At 44.7% G+C, this 19,588-nt stretch overlaps 1 protein-coding gene across 1 annotated transcript in view; it reads right to left on the reverse strand.

Annotated features, from left to right (window-relative positions):
- Positions 1-13,515: 13,515 nt before the first annotated feature.
- POLR1A (RNA polymerase I subunit A) overlaps positions 13,516-19,588 on the reverse strand; it is a 565,818-nt gene continuing 559,745 nt past the window's right edge. The window contains exon 34 of the mRNA XM_086964251.1: positions 13,516-13,984. Coding sequence (XP_086820377.1) covers positions 13,884-13,984 — 101 coding nt within the window. The 3' untranslated portion in view covers positions 13,516-13,883. The remainder of the gene's footprint in view (positions 13,985-19,588) is intronic.

Below are 19,588 nucleotides of genomic sequence, written 5' to 3' on the forward strand. Positions count from 1 at the left end.
GGAGCCCAGCGAGATTGGATCGCAAGAAAAATGTTCCTGTCTAGTCTCCAGTTGCTCGAATCTACATAGTTCCTGGAGAACCAGTCTGCTACCCCATTGTTCAACCCCGGAATATGTTCGGCAACAACCGAAATGCCCTTGCTGAGGCAGAAGGCCCAAAAGTTCTTGGCTAGGTCCGAGAGGTCCTTGGAATGAGGGCCGCCCATTTTGTTCACGTATCTCACAGCGGATACGTTGTCCATGCGAAGCATGACCGAGCGTTTCATCAGATCCTTGGTAAAAGTCTGGATAGCAAAGGATCCCGCCAGAAGTTCCAGGCAGTTGATATGTAGATCCTTCTCCTGTGGGGTCCAGAGACCTCCGGTCGAGGAATCGCCGCGGGTCGCGCCCCAACCCTCCAGGCTCGCATCCGAGTGAATGACTAGCTCTGGTTCTTCTCCGAAGATTGCTCTGCCGTTCCAGGCTTCTGCATTCTTCAACCACCATATGATCTCTTTCTTGGAGTCTGTGTCCAGGGAGACCATTTGAGAATAAGATGGATTTAATCTGAGGGCTTTGGCTTTGAGCCTCTGAAGCGCCGATAATGTAGGGGACCTGGATAAATTGCCTGGATAGTTGAGGACAGTAGACCCAGTATCCTTGCTAGGGTCCTTAGAGGAAAGGAGCGGATCTTTAGCACTTTCCTCAACTCTTTCCTGAGTTTCCTGACTTTGTCGGCAGGAAGTTTCAGTTCCGCTTGGAGAGTATTTACTGAAAAGCCCAAGAACTGAGTGAATTGGGTTGGAGACGTAGAGGATTTGTTCGTGTTTATCACAAACCCCAAATGTTCCAGAAGATTTATGGCAAGGGTAGTGTGTTGAGAAGCGACTTTTTTGGATTCGGCCATTATCAAGATGTCGTCGAGATAAAGAATCAGTCTGACTCCTTTGTTCCTTAGCCAAGCTGCTATGGGACGAAGAACCTTGGTGAAACACCAAGGGGCCAAAGAAAGACCGAAGGGAAGGCTGCAAAACTGCCAAAGTTTGCCCTCCCAGAAGAATTGAAGACATTTTTGGTGAGGGGGCCAGATTGGGATAGTCAAATATGCGTCTTTAAGATCCAGGCGAGTAAGCCAGTCGGCCTTTCTCAAGACATCTCTGAGAAGATGGATTCCCTCCATTTTGAAATGTCGGAAGACCACCCACTGGTTTAAGTCTTTGAGATTTATAACAGGTCTCATTTTTTTGTCTTTCTTCTCTACCAGGAAGACGTTGCTGATAACGCCAATCTCTTCTCCCTCCCGGATTGCACCTTTGGAAAAAAGGTCTTTTACTTCTTGGGATACTAAGGCAGAGTCTTTTTGGGAAAAACGTATTTCTTGGGGGAGTCTCTTCTGGACGGGAAAGTCCACAAACTCTATTTTGTATCCCCTGACGGTGTCTAGCACCCAAGGGTCCTGACTCACTAAGGTCCAATTCCCAGAGAAAAGGGCTAGTCTCCTGCCCACCTTTATAGGGGTATCTGAAGGGTCTTTGGGAGATCTTACCGGTAGAGAAGGGTCTCTTCTTCCTTTCAGCTCTGAATCCTCTTCCTCTGGATCGTTGTCTCTGGGGGAAAGAAGGATGACTGGAAGCAATAACCGGACTGAAAGGACCTTCCTCCTCGTCCTCCAAAGGGTCTTGTTGAGCCATTTCCACGGCCGGGGAATCGACCCTGCATCCTCCCGGCCCGCGAAAAAACTCCTCTGCTGTTGAAGACCCTCTTTATATCCTTCTGAGATTTTTGGATGGAGTTAAAAACTCCCACATATTTGGCCATTTCTCTAATGAATTCTTCTCCGAAGAGGAGACCTTGGGAGGAAGCACCGCCTTCTTTGTTAGATAGCTCAGCTAGTTTGGGGTCAATCTTGAGAAGCACACTCTTACGCCTTTCGTTAGAAAGAGCAGTGTTTGCGTTGCCCAGGAGGCATATAGCCCTTTGCGCCCACTGTCGCAGTTCCTTCGGGTCGATGGGAGAATCAGAAACATAAGCTCCTTCGGCCATTTCAAACATCTTGGTCAACGGGCCTGTAATATCCAGCAGTCTGTCTTGGCAGGACTGGAGTCCTTTGTCAAGCCCCCTCCTCAGGTCTTTCCCCGTCTTGGCAATGAATGCCACTACCTTACTGTCTAGTTCAGGGGTCATGGCTATTTTGTCGGGGAGGGAGGGGGGGGGGCATTCAGACCTGAGGCGGGCCCTAACTTCCTTTGGCATTTCTTTGCGGAGCCAAAAGGACAGATATTAGCCAATATGTTGGGACGGGATCCACTCCGGGGAGAGCGGATGTTTAATGAGGAGCGGGTCAAACATATGTTCCCCAAAGGGGTCAAGTATTCCCATCTTTGACCCCGAGGCCCCTGATGCCTCACCAGATAAGTTTCTAATTTCGCCTTCTTCTTCATCGGAGTTAAACTCTGAGGAGCATGACAGGTCAATTTCGTCTTCTACTCCATCGTCGCTATCAATGGGGATAGGAAGGCTAGGGCCTCTGAACTGCCCATCCAGAGTGCCCGAGGCACCAGCATTGTCACCGCCAATGCGTGAATTCAAAAACATGGGCTTAGAGCTTCTGGGTTTTTTAGTATTTTCGGGTGGATTTGGAGTGGTTTGTCTTTTTCTGTGGCTCGTTGAAGCCTCAGTAGGATCCCCTCGGGCGCTCATAGGTGGCCAGCCTGATTTCGCCAGGGTTTCCAGTTTTTTGTTAATGGTGTCATCAAGGGATCCCATTACCTTGTCTATAGTTTTGTTGATAAGGCCCTCCAATTTATCCTCCATGGAGGAGGGAGAAGGGTCAGAAGACATAGCGAAAAGGTGAGCTCCAAAAGGATACCTAGTAATGGGCAACAAACTGACAATGCAGGAATGTTGAGAACAAAATGGATGCTATGTAGTCATGACAACAGGTGGGTTAGGTAGGATCTTTCCTTTAATTCATGAAAGTCCTTTATCACTTGTATTAGCCTTGTAATAGTCCTTTTTCTATTTTGTTGGTGTATCTTGTGTTAACAGTTATGCCCCTTAAAGTCCTTCTTCAGTGTTTGTGACTTCTTTTTTTTTTTTCTTTTTTGTCTGTTAATTTAGACGACGTAAGGGGATTATCAGAGGCCTGCCAGCGTGAGAGGGGGAGTGAGAAGAAACACGGTAAGTCAGCGGGAGATTGGTAGTGCGAAGAGACGCGGTAAACTAGAACGGGAAGCTCGATTCATTTTTTGCATACGAGCTTCGGTTCCCATGGCAATGCAGCGCGGCTCCGGGAAGGAGAGAGGCCGCAGCGCTGCCATGGAGACGCGTGTAAGGGATGCGTTATGGGAGCGGTGATCGCGAGACCGGCGTTTTGAAAGACGCGGGTCCTGCAAAAAAAGCACCGCTCGGGTACAAGGGGAATTTAGGGCAAGGGGTCAGCGTTTTGAAGACGCAGGTCTCACAAGGAAAGAAATAAAGAAAGAACCGCTCGGCCTTAACGAGAAAAGGAGAGGGAGCGGGTTTGGGGGGGGGGGGGGGGGGGGGGGGGAGATGGGAAACCTCCGCTCGCCGTCTCCGTCTCTGAGCGGAAGGGGTCAGAAGTGGAGGCAAAACCTCGAAAGAACAAGGAGAAAAAACACAAATAGAAGGGCACAGGATTGTCCAAAGGGAAATAATCAAATGAATATTCAAAATAGGCTGCTGATTAAAGGGAGGGGAGGAGGAGGGTTACAAAACACACTCAATACAGCCTCCCTCAGCCCAATCCAATACAAATAGAAAAGCACAGACAAATACAGTGCAGAGAGTAAATGTAAGGTACTTATCTTGTGAGCAGCAGAAACAAAGAAGGAAGTCTACTGTGTGTTCATGGACTATATCCTCTATGTTTGAATGTTTATTCAAGTTCTAGATCTCTCATTGTTGCTGCTGTGAGCTACGCAATAAAGGAGATTTGCATAATCTTAGCCTCCGTGTCCTTAATAAAAGCAGGCTGTGAAAAATCTAAATTCTTCTTACCATCCCCAAACCAGAAGTCTTGTTGAACATATGAACAGGGTGCTTAGACGCCTTTTTTCAGAACTGGCTTGGTCTGAGACCCTATACATTCCCACCTTTTGCCATGCTTCCTCGCCTCCTCGTTCAAGTCCAGAGGAACAAAGAATCCATAGTAGTAATAACTCCTCTCTGGAGTTCCCAAGCGTGGTTCCCCATCCTGCTGGAAATGAGTGTGGATTTTCCAATCCTCATCCCCACTTTCGAAGAGCTACTGATAGGACCTCACGGAGAATGCCATCCACTTCTTCTTCAGGGCATCCTGTGTCTGATGGCCTGGAAGATTTCAGGAGACAGTGGCAGATCCCTGGTCTTTCGGAAGGCGCTTTCAGGCTCATGTCAGAATCATGGGCCCCTGGTACCAGAAAAGCATATAGATTGGCTTGGCGTAAATGGGTTTGCTGGTGCCTTCGACGGGGTTAGGATCCCGTTTCAGCTGATATAGTTCAAGTACTTAATTTCTTAACTGAAATCTTCGCTTTGGGTCTGGCTTATCGCACCGTTAACGTTTATAGATCAGCTATTGCTGCAGGTCATTGCCTGCTAGATGGTTCTTCGGTAGGCCAGAATCTTCTGACCAAAAAACTTATGAGGAGTATGCGCGTTTTGAATCCTCCTCTACCAAAATACTCCACTCTCTGGGACGTGAGAGATGTCCTCAGACTACTTTCCTCTTGGGGCGAGAACTCCTCTCTCTCTTTAAAGAAATTGTCTTTTAAATTAACAGTTTTACTGTGCCTTGTCTCTTTCAGACGTACCTCAGATGTTAAGGCCTTAGATGTCTCCAATAGAGCTTTTCAACCCGAGGGTGTTTGCTTTTTCATTAAAAGACGGGCTAAAACTATGTCAACCTATGTTTTCTATCCCTTTTTCCCTCAAAATGAGATCTTGTGTGTAATACGATGCCTTTTGGAATACGAGAGAAGGACCTTAGGTCTAAGGGGTTCTGTAGATCAATTAATCATTTCCCACAGGTTCCCTCATGGAGCTGTTTCCTCTCCCACCTTGGCTAGATGGGTTAAAGATGTCATGAAGGAAGCTGGAATTGATATTTCTATTTTCGGAGCTCACTCCCTTAGAGGTGCTTCAGCTTCAAAAGCTTTTATTTTGGGTGGCGGCCTTCAGGATATCCTTAGGGCTACAGATTGGTCGAATGAATGTATCTTCAAAAGATGAACAATTGTTACTTACCTGTAAACAGGTGGTTCTCCAGTATTGGTGTCTTTCATAGTTCACATGCTTGAATATTCCCCGTCGTCGGAGTGGGAGTCCCACAGTAAATAAAATAGCAATAAATACTAAATATATAATAATATACAATAAATATATATATAAACATAGTAAGGAAAAACCCAACAAATGCATACAGGAAGCATAGGGTTCCTAACCAAAAAGTTCTCCATAGGAATGCATGGGAGTTTAACAGTTGCCATGCAGCCTATCCTTGTCATTATGTTAGTCCAAACTGCAGCCAATCAGGCGCCAGCAGCCCTCTAGAACCTTCTCCTCAGAGCTCAAGCCCTCAGATTTTCGTAGCACAAGAGTGACCACAGAGTCTATGAGGAGAAGAGAGCCTCTGAGGGGAGGATGGGAGGGTCGCATGTGAATCTATGAAAGACACCAATACTGGCGAACCACCTGTTTACAGGTAAGTAACAATTGTTCTTCTCCAGTATTGGGGTGTCTTTCATAGATTCACATGCTTGAATATAGAATAGTAAGCAGTCCGTATCCCAACACAAAGTTTCCAGAATGCAATGTATAAACAAAAAGATTGGAATCAACGGGTGCAATGACCCATGTCATAGAAGTTATACAACTATATGTGTACATAGAAAAGACATGAATAAAAACTGGAAACTAGTAGGAGGAGGAAAGAATAGAGGCTCACCTTATTGAAAAAGATTACGGAGCACAGCTTGTCCCACTGCGGTATCTCCTTCAGCCATAGCACCCAGATTGTAGTGCTTTGTGAACGTGTGCCTGCTGGACCACGTGGCTGCTCTGCAAATCTGATGCAATGGAACTCCGGCAAAGAGTGCAGTCGAAGAGGCCATAGATCTGGTAGAGTGGGCCCGTACTGCAGTCTGTAAAGGCTTTCCCGCTTTCTGATGGCAGAAAGCAATCGCCGAAGCCACCCAGCGGGCTACCGTAGGTTTGGTGACTGGCCGCCCTCTTTGAAAGCGGCCATAGGCCACAAAGAGCTGATCCGACTTTCGGAACTGGGCAGTTTTGCTGATGTAAAACTTTAAACATCTTCTAATGTCCAAAGAGTGCAAGCGTTGTTCCGCAGGAGATTGCGGGTTGGCAAAGAAAGACTTCAGTATAACAGGCTCATTAATATGGAAGTCTGAAGGCACTTTTGGAAGAAAAGTAGGGTTAGTGCGTAAGAGCACAGAATCCGGTTTAAACTGTAGAAATGGTGGTTTGATCGTGAATGCATACATATCACTCACTCGACGTGAAGACGTCAAAGCAAGTAAAACCGCGACCTTCCAGGTGACATACTTGAGGTCTGCTTTATGGATTGGTTCAAAAGGTGAAGTCATTAATTGTGATAGGACAATGTTGAGGCGCCACTCGGAAGGGGGACGCCGACCTGGTGGAAAAGTCCGAAGAAGTCCTTTGAAAAATTGACGTATTAATCTGGATGAACATAGGGAGGCGGAGCCATCATGGCGGAAGCGTGATATTGCCGCCAGAAAGACTCTTAAAGTAGCATGTGACAAACCCGACTGAGCCAGTTGGAAAAAGAAAGGGAGGAGCTCGGCGGGCGTGGCACGCAAAGGATGTACTCCGGCGTCTGCACACCAGTGGCAAAAACGTTTCCATTTCAACTTATAGGTCTTTATAGTTGATGGAGCCCTGGCCTGAGCAAGGATGTTACGGCACTCCTGAGGGATGGTTAGATGTGCGAATTCACAGTGTTCAGGTTCCAGGCTGATAAGCTCAGAGAAGAGGGGTCTGGATGGTAGATTTGACCCCTGTTCATGGAAAGAAGATCCATTCGAGGATGAAGAAGAATGGGTTTGCATTGAGACAGGAGCAGCAGCTCCGAGAACCACGCCTGTCGTGGCCACCTGGGAGCAATCAGAAGGATGTGGCAGGGTTCTCTCCGGATCTTCCAAAGTACTCGTGGCACTAGAGGGATCGGAGGAAAAGCGTAGGCGAAGAGATTCGACCAATCCATCAAAAGGGCATTGCCTTGGGATCCTTTGTGGGGATGCCAACTTGCGTAAGCGGGGCATTTGCGGTTCTCTGGAGCTGCAAAGAGGTCGATTTCCGGGAATCCCCAACGGCGAAAGACCATATCGAGTGTTGGCTGGTGGAGTTCCCACTCGTGGTTGGATGATCTGGATCTGCTTAGGGAGTCCGCCAGAAGGTTGGACAACCCCGGAAGATGAACTGCGGTGATTGTGATCTGATGCTTGATGGACCAGTCCCAAATCGCCTCTGCCAGGCGGGATAAAACCGGAGACTTTGTTCCGCCCTGCTTGTTTATGTAATGCATGCAGGTTGTGTTGTCCGTCTGTATGAGAACCGACTCCCCTTGCAGCACTGGTTGAAATGATTTCAGGGCCAAAAAGATAGCCATTAGCTCCAGTTTGTTGATGTGCCAGGTCTTTTGATGCACAGTCCATTTCCCCTTGACGGAAAGGTCTTGGAGGTGAGCTCCCCAACCCTCCAGGGATGCATCCGTCGTCAAAGTTAGATCCGGGGTGTTGAGCAGAAAAGACGTGCCTGCCGCTAGCTGTTGTGGTTGTACCCACCATCTGAACGTTTTCTTCATGGAGACGGTGATGGTCACCTGATCGTTGAAGGAACCGGTGACTTGGCGCCACTGTTTGTCTAGAGCTTGTTGGATAGGTCGCGCTCGTAGTCGGCAATGAGGGACAAGAGCGATGCACGACGAGGCCATCCCTAGAAAGGACTTCAACAAACGGACTGAAGTGCACCTCTTTGTCAGAAGCAGCAAAACTAATCGGAGAATCCTTTGCTGACGCTCCCGGGAGACAAACGCCTTTGCTAGTTTGGTGTCCAGCGTCGCTCCTAGGAAATCCTTGCAAGTTGTTGGCTGCAATTGAGATTTCTCCAGATTGATGGACAGACCCAAGGAACGGAATACTGTCTGACAAATGGAAGTATGGTGTTGGAGTAAGGATCGGGATTGCGATTTCAGGAGGCAGTCGTCGAGATATGGGAATATCTGAATGCCTTGGAGACGAAGAAAAGCCATCACCGGAGCCAACATTTTTGTAAAGACTCGGGGGGCCGACCGGAGGCCAAATGGAAGGACCTTGAATTGGCAATGAAGGTGCCCCACCTTGAAGCGCAGGAACTTTCGATGACCTGCGAGTATTGGGACATGGAAGTAGGCGTCTCGGAGATCGATGGTCGTCATGAAATCTCCGACAGAGAGTAAACGCAAGATTTCTGTAAGCGTTAGCATACGGAAGGTCTGATCCTTGAGATAGTGATTGAGTGCTCTCAAGTCCAATATGGGTCTCCATTCTCCGTTCTTCTTGACGACAAGGAAAAAACGGGAATAAAACCCCTTCCCTCTCTGAGACTTTGGTACTACTTCCACCGCACCTTTTTGAATGAGAAGGCGAACTTGATGAAATAGTTCCTTGAGGTGCGGAGGTGGTGGTCCGGAAGGTGGCGTCGGAGGAGGTACTTCGACAAATTCCAATGCATGGCCTCTTTTCACAATGTCGAGTACCCAACGGTCCGTAGTAATGGAGGACCATTGAGCACCAAACAGAGAGATTTGACCTCCAATTCTCCGTTCGACAGACAAGTCATTGACGTTTGTTGGATTGTCCCCTGAAAGTGGACTTTCCTCTGTAATTTCTGGCAGGTTGCTGACGGGAAGACTGTTGACGGTTACCGGTGAAACGTTGGTTACCTTGGTTAAAGGACCGATATTGACTGTTTCCTCCACGAAAAGTGGATGTAGTGCCACGTCCTCGAGCACCCCGAAAGGGCTGCTTCTTAAATTGAAGTGTACCCAAAGCACGTGCAGTGTCCGTGTCCTTTTTTATGGCTTGTAGCGCTTCATCAATATGCGCTCCAAATAATGACTCGCCGTCATATGGCATATCCAGGATTCTTGTCTGAACTTCCTGCCGAAACGAAGTTGAGCGTAACCAACCCTGTCGACGCAGGACGGCCGCTCCAGCGAGTTGGCGAAAACCAGTGCAGGCCACATCCACTGCACAATCAATGAGTTCCTCTGCAGTTCTTTCTCCTTCTTGCAGAATTTTCTGTGCTTCTGCCTTGGAAGCATCCGGGAGTAACGCCACATAGGCGGACATATCAGACCAAGCCTGACGGTCATAACGACCCAAGATAGCCATAGCGTTAGCTACTCGAACCGTTGTAGAGGACATAGAGGAAAATTTACGCCCAATAGCATCTAGGCGACGGCCCTCTCGGTCTGGAGGAGCGGTGATTGTAGACGCTGGATTTTTGGATCCTCTTTGAGCTGCTTGCGTGACAACAGAATCGGGCTTAGGTTGACCTGTAAGGCATGCTGGAGATCCCACCGGCGCCTTATACTTCTTTTCCAACCTCGGCAGTTGTGCTGGTAAAGAGTTAGGCGTTTTCATTAATTTGACCCCTTCAGTCCAGATGAAGTCTATAATTGGGACTGTGTGCATCTGTTTTAATGGTTGATTCTTGAAATCTTATAGGAAGCAATCCTCCTCTCTGTGGGCTCGTGGTAATTTGAACCGTTGCGCCGCCCTTTCCATTAATTGGTGGAAACCTGCAATATCTACTGGAGGAGAATCCCCTGGCGGCACTTGAGAAGGGGATGGTGTTTGAGCACGATAGTCATCCCACTCCGCTAAATGTTCTTCACCATCCTCATCCACTTCAGAAACTTCTCCATCCTCGCGCTCTGGAGGATTCTCGTCATCATCATCATCTGGATAAATGGTTGTGTGAACACGAACTGATGTACTCCTATGAACAGTAACAGGCGGCGTCGGATGTGGAGGAGCCTGTGCCGGCTCCGTTATTGGTTTCAACACCGATGGGACTGCGGTAACCTGTGGAGATGGTGGGAATCGTCGATTGTAATCTTCCAACATACTTTGGAGGTTCGATATCATTGATATAGGCAACATCGCAGCTGGTACTTGAGGGTGAGTCGCTTGATGTTGGCCATATTGATCCTCTTCATCGTTACTGAAGTCTTGGCACTTTATGTTCAAGTCCGAAAGACTTTGAGCTTGGTCATCAGACTCTTGATCTGAGTCAGTAGCAAATAAAGGAGATGGAGGATTAAGCATTTCTCCTTCTGTAAAAGTCCCGAACTGGACAGATTTGCTGGACTGTAGAGGCAATAAAGGCATTGACGCAAATGAAGAGGCTGGCGTAGGAACTGTGCCCTGCGGACGCGTCGACGGCATGACATCAGTCGTCTTCTGCGAGGAAACTGTTTTGGATGCCGTCGTCGACGAGGAGACCGTCGACGAAGTATTCTTCACAGGCATCATCGTCGTTGCCGTCGTCGACGGAACCTTCACTTTCAAGGTCTTCGTCGACGGAGCCGTCGTCGACGGAGCGTTCGTCGGCGGAGCAGTCGTCGACGGAGCAGTCGTCGACGGAGCGGTCGTCGACGGAGCGGTCGTCGACGGGGTAGATGGAACAGGTCCTTTCGTCGACGGGACAGACGTCGACGGTACACTCGTCGTCGAGGGCGTAGACGAACCCAGAGTCTTCGATCCTTTCGTCGACGACGACCGGGTCGTCGACGAGTGAACTCCCCTCGTCGACGAAGATGAAATTGGGATCAAAGAGGACACAGTCTTAGAACTGAGAACCACTCTCATCGACGACGAAGACATCGACGCCGAAGCCGACGACGATCCAGAGGCCAGCGTCGTCGTGACTGCCGTCGTCGATTTAGATCCAGAGACAGCCATTCTCGTCGACGGAGCTGAAACTACCGTCGTCGACGGAAAATCCGTTTTCTTCACAGAAAAACTGGAATTTGAAGCAGAAGGAGCCTGAGAGCTATGTCTCGTGGGCCCAGACGTGGTAGGTAGTGGTGAGGACACCGCAGGGGTCAAAGCGAGGGATAGTTTCCTCTTTTTAAGAAATGGGGAAGGCACCTCCTGCACACTACCACGTTTAGAAGCTGCTTTAGAACGGCCTGACACAAGACTTTCAGCATCAGATAGTGTATTGTCTTTGTCTTTCAGCCTTTGAAGCCAAACTAGTAAGCGGCCTTCTCTGTCCTTAAGAGTTTTCTCTGAGAATTTTCTACAGAGTTTACAGGTTCCCACTTCATGCTCCGGGTAAAGGCAGTAAATACACTTACTGTGTGGGTCATCATGAAATAATCTCAGCTTTCCACAGGAGGAACAAGCTCTGAAGAGAGACTTCTTACTTGAAGACATTGTGGAGAAACAGGAAACACTTGAAGAGAAGAAAAACTGAGCAGAGCTCAGGGAGACTCCCTTACACACGACGTGCGGTAGAAAATCTGAGGGCTTGAGCTCTGAGGAGAAGGTTCTAGAGGGCTGCTGGCGCCTGATTGGCTGCAGTTTGGACTAACATAATGACAAGGATAGGCTGCATGGCAACTGTTAAACTCCCATGCATTCCTATGGAGAACTTTTTGGTTAGGAACCCTATGCTTCCTGTATGCATTTGTTGGGTTTTTCCTTACTATGTTTATATATATATTTATTGTATATTATTATATATTTAGTATTTATTGCTATTTTATTTACCGTGGGACTCCCACTCCGACGACGGGGAATATTCAAGCATGTGAATCTATGAAAGACACCCCAATACTGGAGAAGTTATTTTAAACCTGTTTCAAATGTTATTGATAATGTTTTGAACACACTTTGAACTTGCATAATATTGGCCTCCGTGTCATGCCATAAAATTTAGATTTTTCACAGCATGCTGGGCAGAAAATCTGGATTTTATTTTATTAAGGACACGGAGGCTAAGATTATCCCACCTCTTTTATTCCCACCCTGGGAATGTTTATTACCTTTTTGTTCTTTTTTTCAGATTAATTTCTTCAAAAGAAGTCTCGGATGAATTCTCTATGGTTTTACGTTGGATTCAGAGTCTTCCAAGTTATTCCTGAAGTTATCTTGTTCGCTTACAAAGAAGGAAGTCTACTGTGTGTTCATGGACTATATCCTCTATGTTGGAATGTTTATTCAAGTTCTAGATCTCTCATTGTTGCTGCTGTGAGCTACGCAATAAAGGAGATTTGCATAATCTTAGTCTCCGTGTCCTTAATAAAATCCAGATTTTCTGCCCAGCAGGCTGTGAAAAATCTAAATTCTTCTTACCATCCCCAAACCAGACGTCTTGTTGAACGTATGAACAGGGTGCTTAGGAAGTGTGTTCAACGGGCCTTGGCCAGTAATTGTGTGGTGCTAAATTATGTGAGGTCCATGCTTTAGTTTTCAACATAGCACACCAGAATCTGCATCAAAGGGGTCACAATTCGAATTACTGCGAGTCAGGAATCCCACAACAGTGTTTGGGTCAAATGTGGTATCTCAAATCAGAATCTTGATATCCTTGTCAAAAATAATGTGCAGAATAATCATGCAAGACAAAAACTATCCTTTGATATGAAGAAATGTGGCAAGTATAAAGAAACTGAGCCATATTAAGAAGGAGAACACTTTATAACAGATAAGCATCGAAGTGTTCTTGTCTGTGACTAAACAAGATACGTTCATGGTTGCGGTGGACAAAGAAGGTGGGTAGTCCTTTGTTTTGAGTGGCTTATCTGCTCTACCAACCTCCACATTTAATAAGCCTGTATGAACTGAATTCTGAACCATCTTCTGCAAAAATTACAGAATCCTAACCTTGGAATGTTAGATTTGTACTCTTGGATGATGCTGTTGATGGGCTGTCCTGCTCAATTAAATCAAGAACGAAGGGAATGAAAGATTTAGAATGTGAAACACAGTAAAAAAAAACGGGTTTGCATTCCTGGGCATCACCTCAGTTATCGGCCCGAAAAAGAAAATCTAAGGGAAGGACACACAAATCTCTTCGAAATGGGGATGCTTTCTCTTAACATCACAAACTTGCATTTGTAAAGCAGATGTTCACCCAAGTTTGGTCCTTTGGCGCTGAAATAACATGTTTATTGCCATCCAACTCAATGGTACTGAAAGGCTGAGAAACATTTACATTGTAAAAACAAAAATAGGGAGAATGACTTCTGCTTTCCTGCAATGCTGGTCTGCGCACTCTTTGAAACTCCCCAAACAATAGCAATAAATACATTCAATAAAAAGAAATCCAGGCGTGGGCATGGATCATCGTTTCATTTTGATTTTTTTTACCAACACTGTGAGAATAAATTTGGAAGATGTAAGTCATGGACGGGCTCTCTTGGCAGATTTGTGATTTTCCATAGTACAGTCCGCATGTAATTTAAATATAATGCTCCAATAAAACACATGTACATTTACATTTATTTGTCAGTTGTTTTTTAATAAAAAATAAGCAAAATAACATTTCTTGGCACACCACTAACTGGTATTAGTTTGCCACTACATCTCACTTCTGTTTAAAAATTCCAATGTTCAAAAACTTGACTCTGTCCTGCATACTTCCATTGGAGTATCCAGCTTCATTTGCATATTCTGATACATTTTCCACTGGCTTTCATTTATACACAGAATACATACATTAATTCAGTTTTCAATTCATCAGAGATTTTGTTTTATAAATATAATATTTATGGATATGATACATTCTGGCATGTACATATGGCATATATAATATAACTTTGGAGGGCTCCAGATAATCTTCCAGCGATATTGATGTTTATGGGCAAACTATTTTAAAGGTTGTTTAAGATCAAACAAGCCAGTGCCTCCTTTCACGACTTTTCCTACAACAATACAAGCAGAAGGGGAGCGAAGGTCATCATGGGCACCTGAAAAAATTAAATAAACAAAGACATTCGATGTTAAAATGTTAATAACAATGGAATAAGCACGTTTGATGAACATATAAAAGGTGTTGAAGAAACCAGGGGAACATTAGGATGTGTAAAACTTTTGAAATACAATGCCATTTTGAAACCTTAACTCTACATGCTGGAATATGATTGTGTTCAATGCTAGAATTCAGATATCTTGATGCTTTAAAAGGTAGAAGAAAATTAAGTTAGTAAATCAGAAATATTGGCAGTTCGGTTTCCTTGGTTTCTGTTTTTATAACAGATATAGATCTGCTTGATCTTGGGAGCTCAAAGTCCAATGTATGCCAAAGCAGATGGAGCTTGGGCATTGTATAAGGTGGGTGAACCACAAAACTCATCACCATTCAAAGAAAAGGTGAGACATCATTAGAACGTGCTCTGATTCCATAGGACCCTGTCTGGGGAGTCCACAATTCCACATGCTTTCGCCTAAAACAGATAAGTCTAACAAATGATCACTTAAAATATATTTCTGGCAAAACAGTTCATTTACAGCAACTAATTCTAAAGCAACTGTGGTGTCAAGACAGGGAGGAATTCACATTCCTGCAGGACAGATTATCTACTACACACTGTCAGGCCTCTCCACTTGGGTTGTTAGTGACTACTGGCCAGTACCCAAGGTAGATAATACAATTTGCCACCTATGCCTCATGGCCTTCCCGACTAATACACTGAAAAAGAATGGTTAAGACTCCCTTTGTATACCTGAATCTTCAAGAATAGGTCAGTCACACAAATGTAGAGCTCCTCTAAGAGGCGGTATTGGTTTAGTTTGAGATACAATGCAACACAGTAATGACAAATACTCCAAAAAGAGATCAATGTCCCATCAGTGAGAGCATTATTCTGATCTGCTTTAGCAAAGTATAGTTCACACAACTCTGCAAATTCATTCATTGACATCCAGAGGCACAGCAAAAAATTAAGAAAGCAAATGAAAGCTAAGCATAGTTTCATGAATCAAAGGTAAAACGCGTGGCCCCACAATATTTAAGATTTTAGCCACTGGGCAGAAACATGACAATGAGTAAAGTTGGATATATATTGGGAAAGCATGAGGTATATGTAAATGCCTTGGGGAGAATGACAACAACACCTTTATCACAGAAACTTCTAAGTTTAAAAGAGGGAGTGAAGGAATTCACCACACCGATGGTTTTGTCTGGATTCTCCCACTACAAAGGTGAGTCATACATAGCTGGAAGTGGGAGGCTACACAAGAGCATCTGGTGATGGAAGGCACAATACTGCTTGAGGTGGCAAACAGAAAGCAGTAAGACGGCGATGGTAGGTGCCAGATGGGTGGTAGTAGTTGGTTTCTGTTACTTTATGAATCCAAAGGTTATGGAAGGTTAACAATGGCACCCTTTGATAATTCTCTTATGGATGGAAATGACAGAAACCCTGGCTGATGTTGCAACATTATTTTAGCTCTAGGTACCTGTGAGCTAGAAATGACTGGTTTGTCACAATAACCCATGCATCTGGTTGCGGCCCAGGCCGGTTACAGAGTCAGGAGGATTCTAGAGATGAACGACAACATGAGGGGGGGATAGAAAAGTTGATCAAGTGGGAGGACTTGAGGTCGCAGACGATAACAAAGAACAAAAAGCATGGGCTCGAAATGAGCTTGGAATAGTTTGAAGTCTTGTGCAGTTTATTAAAAAGTGCTCACTCAAGCATTTTCATCTGAAAGAACGGGACAAGACGACAAGCAATCCCAGACACAACAGCATAGTAACCACAAACTCAAATGTGAGAAGGATTAAGCCAGCCAAAGCATTGAAGGACTATTGGAGGTAATCAGGGTAATACTTGCACCTGCTCTAACACACGGTAACAAAGATTATCCTGGTAAAATGAGCAAATGATTCAACAAGGTACATTGCAATATTTATACAAAACTTTTTTAATTACCAACTACAATCGTTCAATCGCAATTTAGGTTATAATTTAGTTTTTTTTCCAACAGTTCTTTTCGGTGTATGCTAATTCAGTGTGCTTCAGTTTTAAGAGTACCCATGAAGTTAGCCTAAAATCGCCCCTCTGGGCTGAAATGCATCTGGATATGGAATTTGCAAACGCTCAGGATCTACACTATTACATAGTGCACTCAACTCAGATGATATGCATGAGAACTGGAATAAAATCGCTTTTCGAATCTTTGAATTCCACCTCAAACAGCAGCTGAAGTCAAGGTAATTGAAGAGCAATTTTAATTACTTAGGGTCAGATGTAGGTGGCTAAATACCGGTCGGTAACGCCGAAATTCGGTAAAATTCAGCGTTACCGACCGTTATTTAGCCATTCCTAATGTAGGTAAGGAATCGGTAAATAAGGAATAGGTAAATACTGATTCCTTATTGCTCTTGCATTTAAGGAATCGGTAATACCGATTCCTTAAATGCAATGCAGGAAGCACATTAAAGAGTTCTTTTGGGCCTTAAGAAATCGGTAATAACCACCAACTTCAAGTTGGTGGTAATTACTGATATCCTTTAAAAAAGCACTTTTTGGGACCTTTTTTTGGGACTTCCCAACACAGCATATTCAAATATCAGCCACTAACAGATTTGTTATACAAAAATCAGCTTATCAGTTCAAAAAAATACACACATTTTAGTTTTAAATACATCCTTTTCAATATTTTAAACATACCTATAACCAAACAAAAGCTTTTAATTTGCAAGGTTGAGCTACACACAGGGGAGCTATTTTCTAGCAGCTGGAGAGCACAATCACTGGAGATCCCTTCCCTAAAAGACGTTCAATTTGATTCTGCAATCTGATGTATGAAGCAAATTGCAGTCTTATTCATCTCCCTTCATGCATATAAGTTATTCAACAGCGATGTTCTGCAGTGTTAGAAATATCACATTTTAGACAACAGTTTCAGGTTCTGTCATAATCAGCAATGCCACCTGATCCATTTATGCCCCGAGGTTCAGGAAGAGAAAAGGTGGTTCCAAGAATCTCATATGTGCATATTACACATTACCAGTGCAATGTGGCAGCTGAAAAGTGTTTTAACAGCAAAGATAGTGAGCTCTTTAAAATTGAGTTTCCTCATAACAACTATAGCAGCATTAGATGATTGACACTACAGCTCTAAGTATATAAGCCCATACTGTTTAGCTACCTAAACCAAGAAAAAAACTTGAATTCGTAAATACCTTCAATTATGCTAACAATTGGGTAACATGAAGTTTTGTCTGATTTTGAATTAACAGTGGTGTAATTATCTCCATTATATTTTGGTCAAATTGTGAAATTTGTGCTGAATATTTACAATTCACAGGATTGGTTAACATTTACTTATCGTCTGGTTTACTTTTACTGGATGTATGAACGTCCACATATATATTTTTTAGTGGTTTTATAGGTCCTGATGTACGACAAACTGGTCGCCAAAATTGGACCCAATTTGTCCACCGACATCTTGAGACCAGTCTTCATTTATGTACTATTAGGTTGCATCACAGTTGCAGGCGAGTCACAGAATGATCTGTCTAATGAATAATAATTAAACAAATGTTTGTGGTCTCAAAACAAAACCACTGATACATCCCATAATGAATCATAATTAGGAGGGGACGCCCTTTTACACCTCTAACTAATAGTGAATCAGTATTGGCCAGTCAACCCACTGCGCAAGTTTGAATTGTTTTTCTGGCTTGTAAAGTGGGTATAATACATATCAAAAAGCCATTTTGTTGTTGAAAGTTGTGTGAATTTGCAAATTGGGGGGGTTGAGACAACAAAATGGCTGCCTTCACCAGGCCCATACTACATTGTCTGATGTTGTATCTTGCAATAGTTTTAGTTAAGCAAGCAATAAAGATTTACACTGATTCAGAAAGAAGTACAGCACCAAAAAAGCACTCATTGCTGCCACTGACGACATTCGAATCATCCTGAACAGAGGAGAAACAGCAGCCGTCATCCTGCTCGACCTCTCCGGAGCCTTAGACACTGACTCCCATAACACCCTCATCAGAAGTCTCCATGAGATTGGCATAGAAGGATCTGCTCTCAAATGGATCTGTTTCTACCTCACGGGAAGAACTCAAAGGGTCAGACTGTCACGCTTCACATCAGAGAAGAAGAGATTTCCCAGCCCCACCTTTTTAAACATACACATGACAATGCTCGCCAACATCATCTGATCACTAGATATCACAGTAATCCCCCACGCCAATGACACTCAACTCATCTTCTCCCTGACGGACAAGACAACCACCACCAGGACCAACTTCTAATGTGACCAACTGCATGACCACGATAGAATACTGGATGCAAACTAACTGCCTGCAGCTCAAATCCGACAAGACAGAAGTACTGGTCTTTGGCAATAAGACCTCCCCATGAGACTCCATCTGGTGGCCGTCGAAGATAGGACCAGCACCCACATCCACACCCACAGACCATGCAAGAAATCTAGGGATCATCCTAGACAACAAGCTCAACATGACGGCTCAAGCAACGCGGTGTGCACCTACTGCTTCCACATCCTACGCATGCTACAACAAATCTTCAAATGGTTGCCTAAGAGCACCAGAAGAACCATCATGCAAGCATGCATCACCAGCAGGCTATACTATAGCAACACCCTTTATGTTGGGATATCCAAACAACTTCTACACAGACGCCAGAACCAAATGGGGAAAGACTCATACTTGACCTCCACGCAGCACCCACATCAGACCAGACATCAAGAAGCTTCACTGGCTCCCCATTCACTAGTGCAGCCAATTCAAACTACTGATTCACACATACAAAGCCATACACAACACAGGACCAGAATACCTGAACAGCCACATTTTTACCAACCCACCAGACACCCATGTTCTGCCTCACTCTCACACATTACCTGCATCCGAAAAAGCAACACTGAAAGTTGCTCATTCTCCTACATCACGCTCCAGACATGGAACAACCTCCCTCAACACATCAGAACCTCCTCCTCACTTCCTGAGTTCCGCAAGAAGCTGTAGACCTGGCTCTTCATATAAGCACCTTGGAGACCTCACACCTACACACCTGATCAAGTGCCTCAGGCAATTAGTGCACTATATAATTCAATATAACATGAAAACATTTATTCATAAGGTCAAGTATTTTATTCTCTGCTCTTATTGACTGTGATCATCTGCAGCAAGTGGAAGGATAGAAGAGGGCATGTAGCAGCAGCATGCTTAAAGCGATCAGCAGCAAGTACATGCCGATAGTGGTAGGCATCAAGAGAATTCTGAAAGTGTTAGGAAGTAAGTATACTCTGAAAGTGCCGAACACCAGTAGTCTTTTGTGTGGTGGAAGTGGTAGGTAGCAGGAAAAAACATACTGGAAGAAGTAGAAGGATTGCTAGGAATTGGGATGCAGAAAATGGTGCTGGAAAAAGAATACAGCAAGAGGATTCTGGAAGTGATAGATAGCAAGAGTGTACATAGTAATAGTAGGAGAGTCTAGAGATAGGCGGAGGCTGAAGTCCACAAGATTAAGATGCCAGTCAATAGTTGAGGTAGAAAGAGGGAGTTAAAGTAGGTGAAGAGAGGG

This window comes from Lissotriton vulgaris, chromosome 3_2, assembly GCF_964263255.1.
Source record: "Lissotriton vulgaris chromosome 3_2, aLisVul1.2, whole genome shotgun sequence".
NCBI lineage: Eukaryota > Metazoa > Chordata > Amphibia > Caudata > Salamandridae > Lissotriton > Lissotriton vulgaris.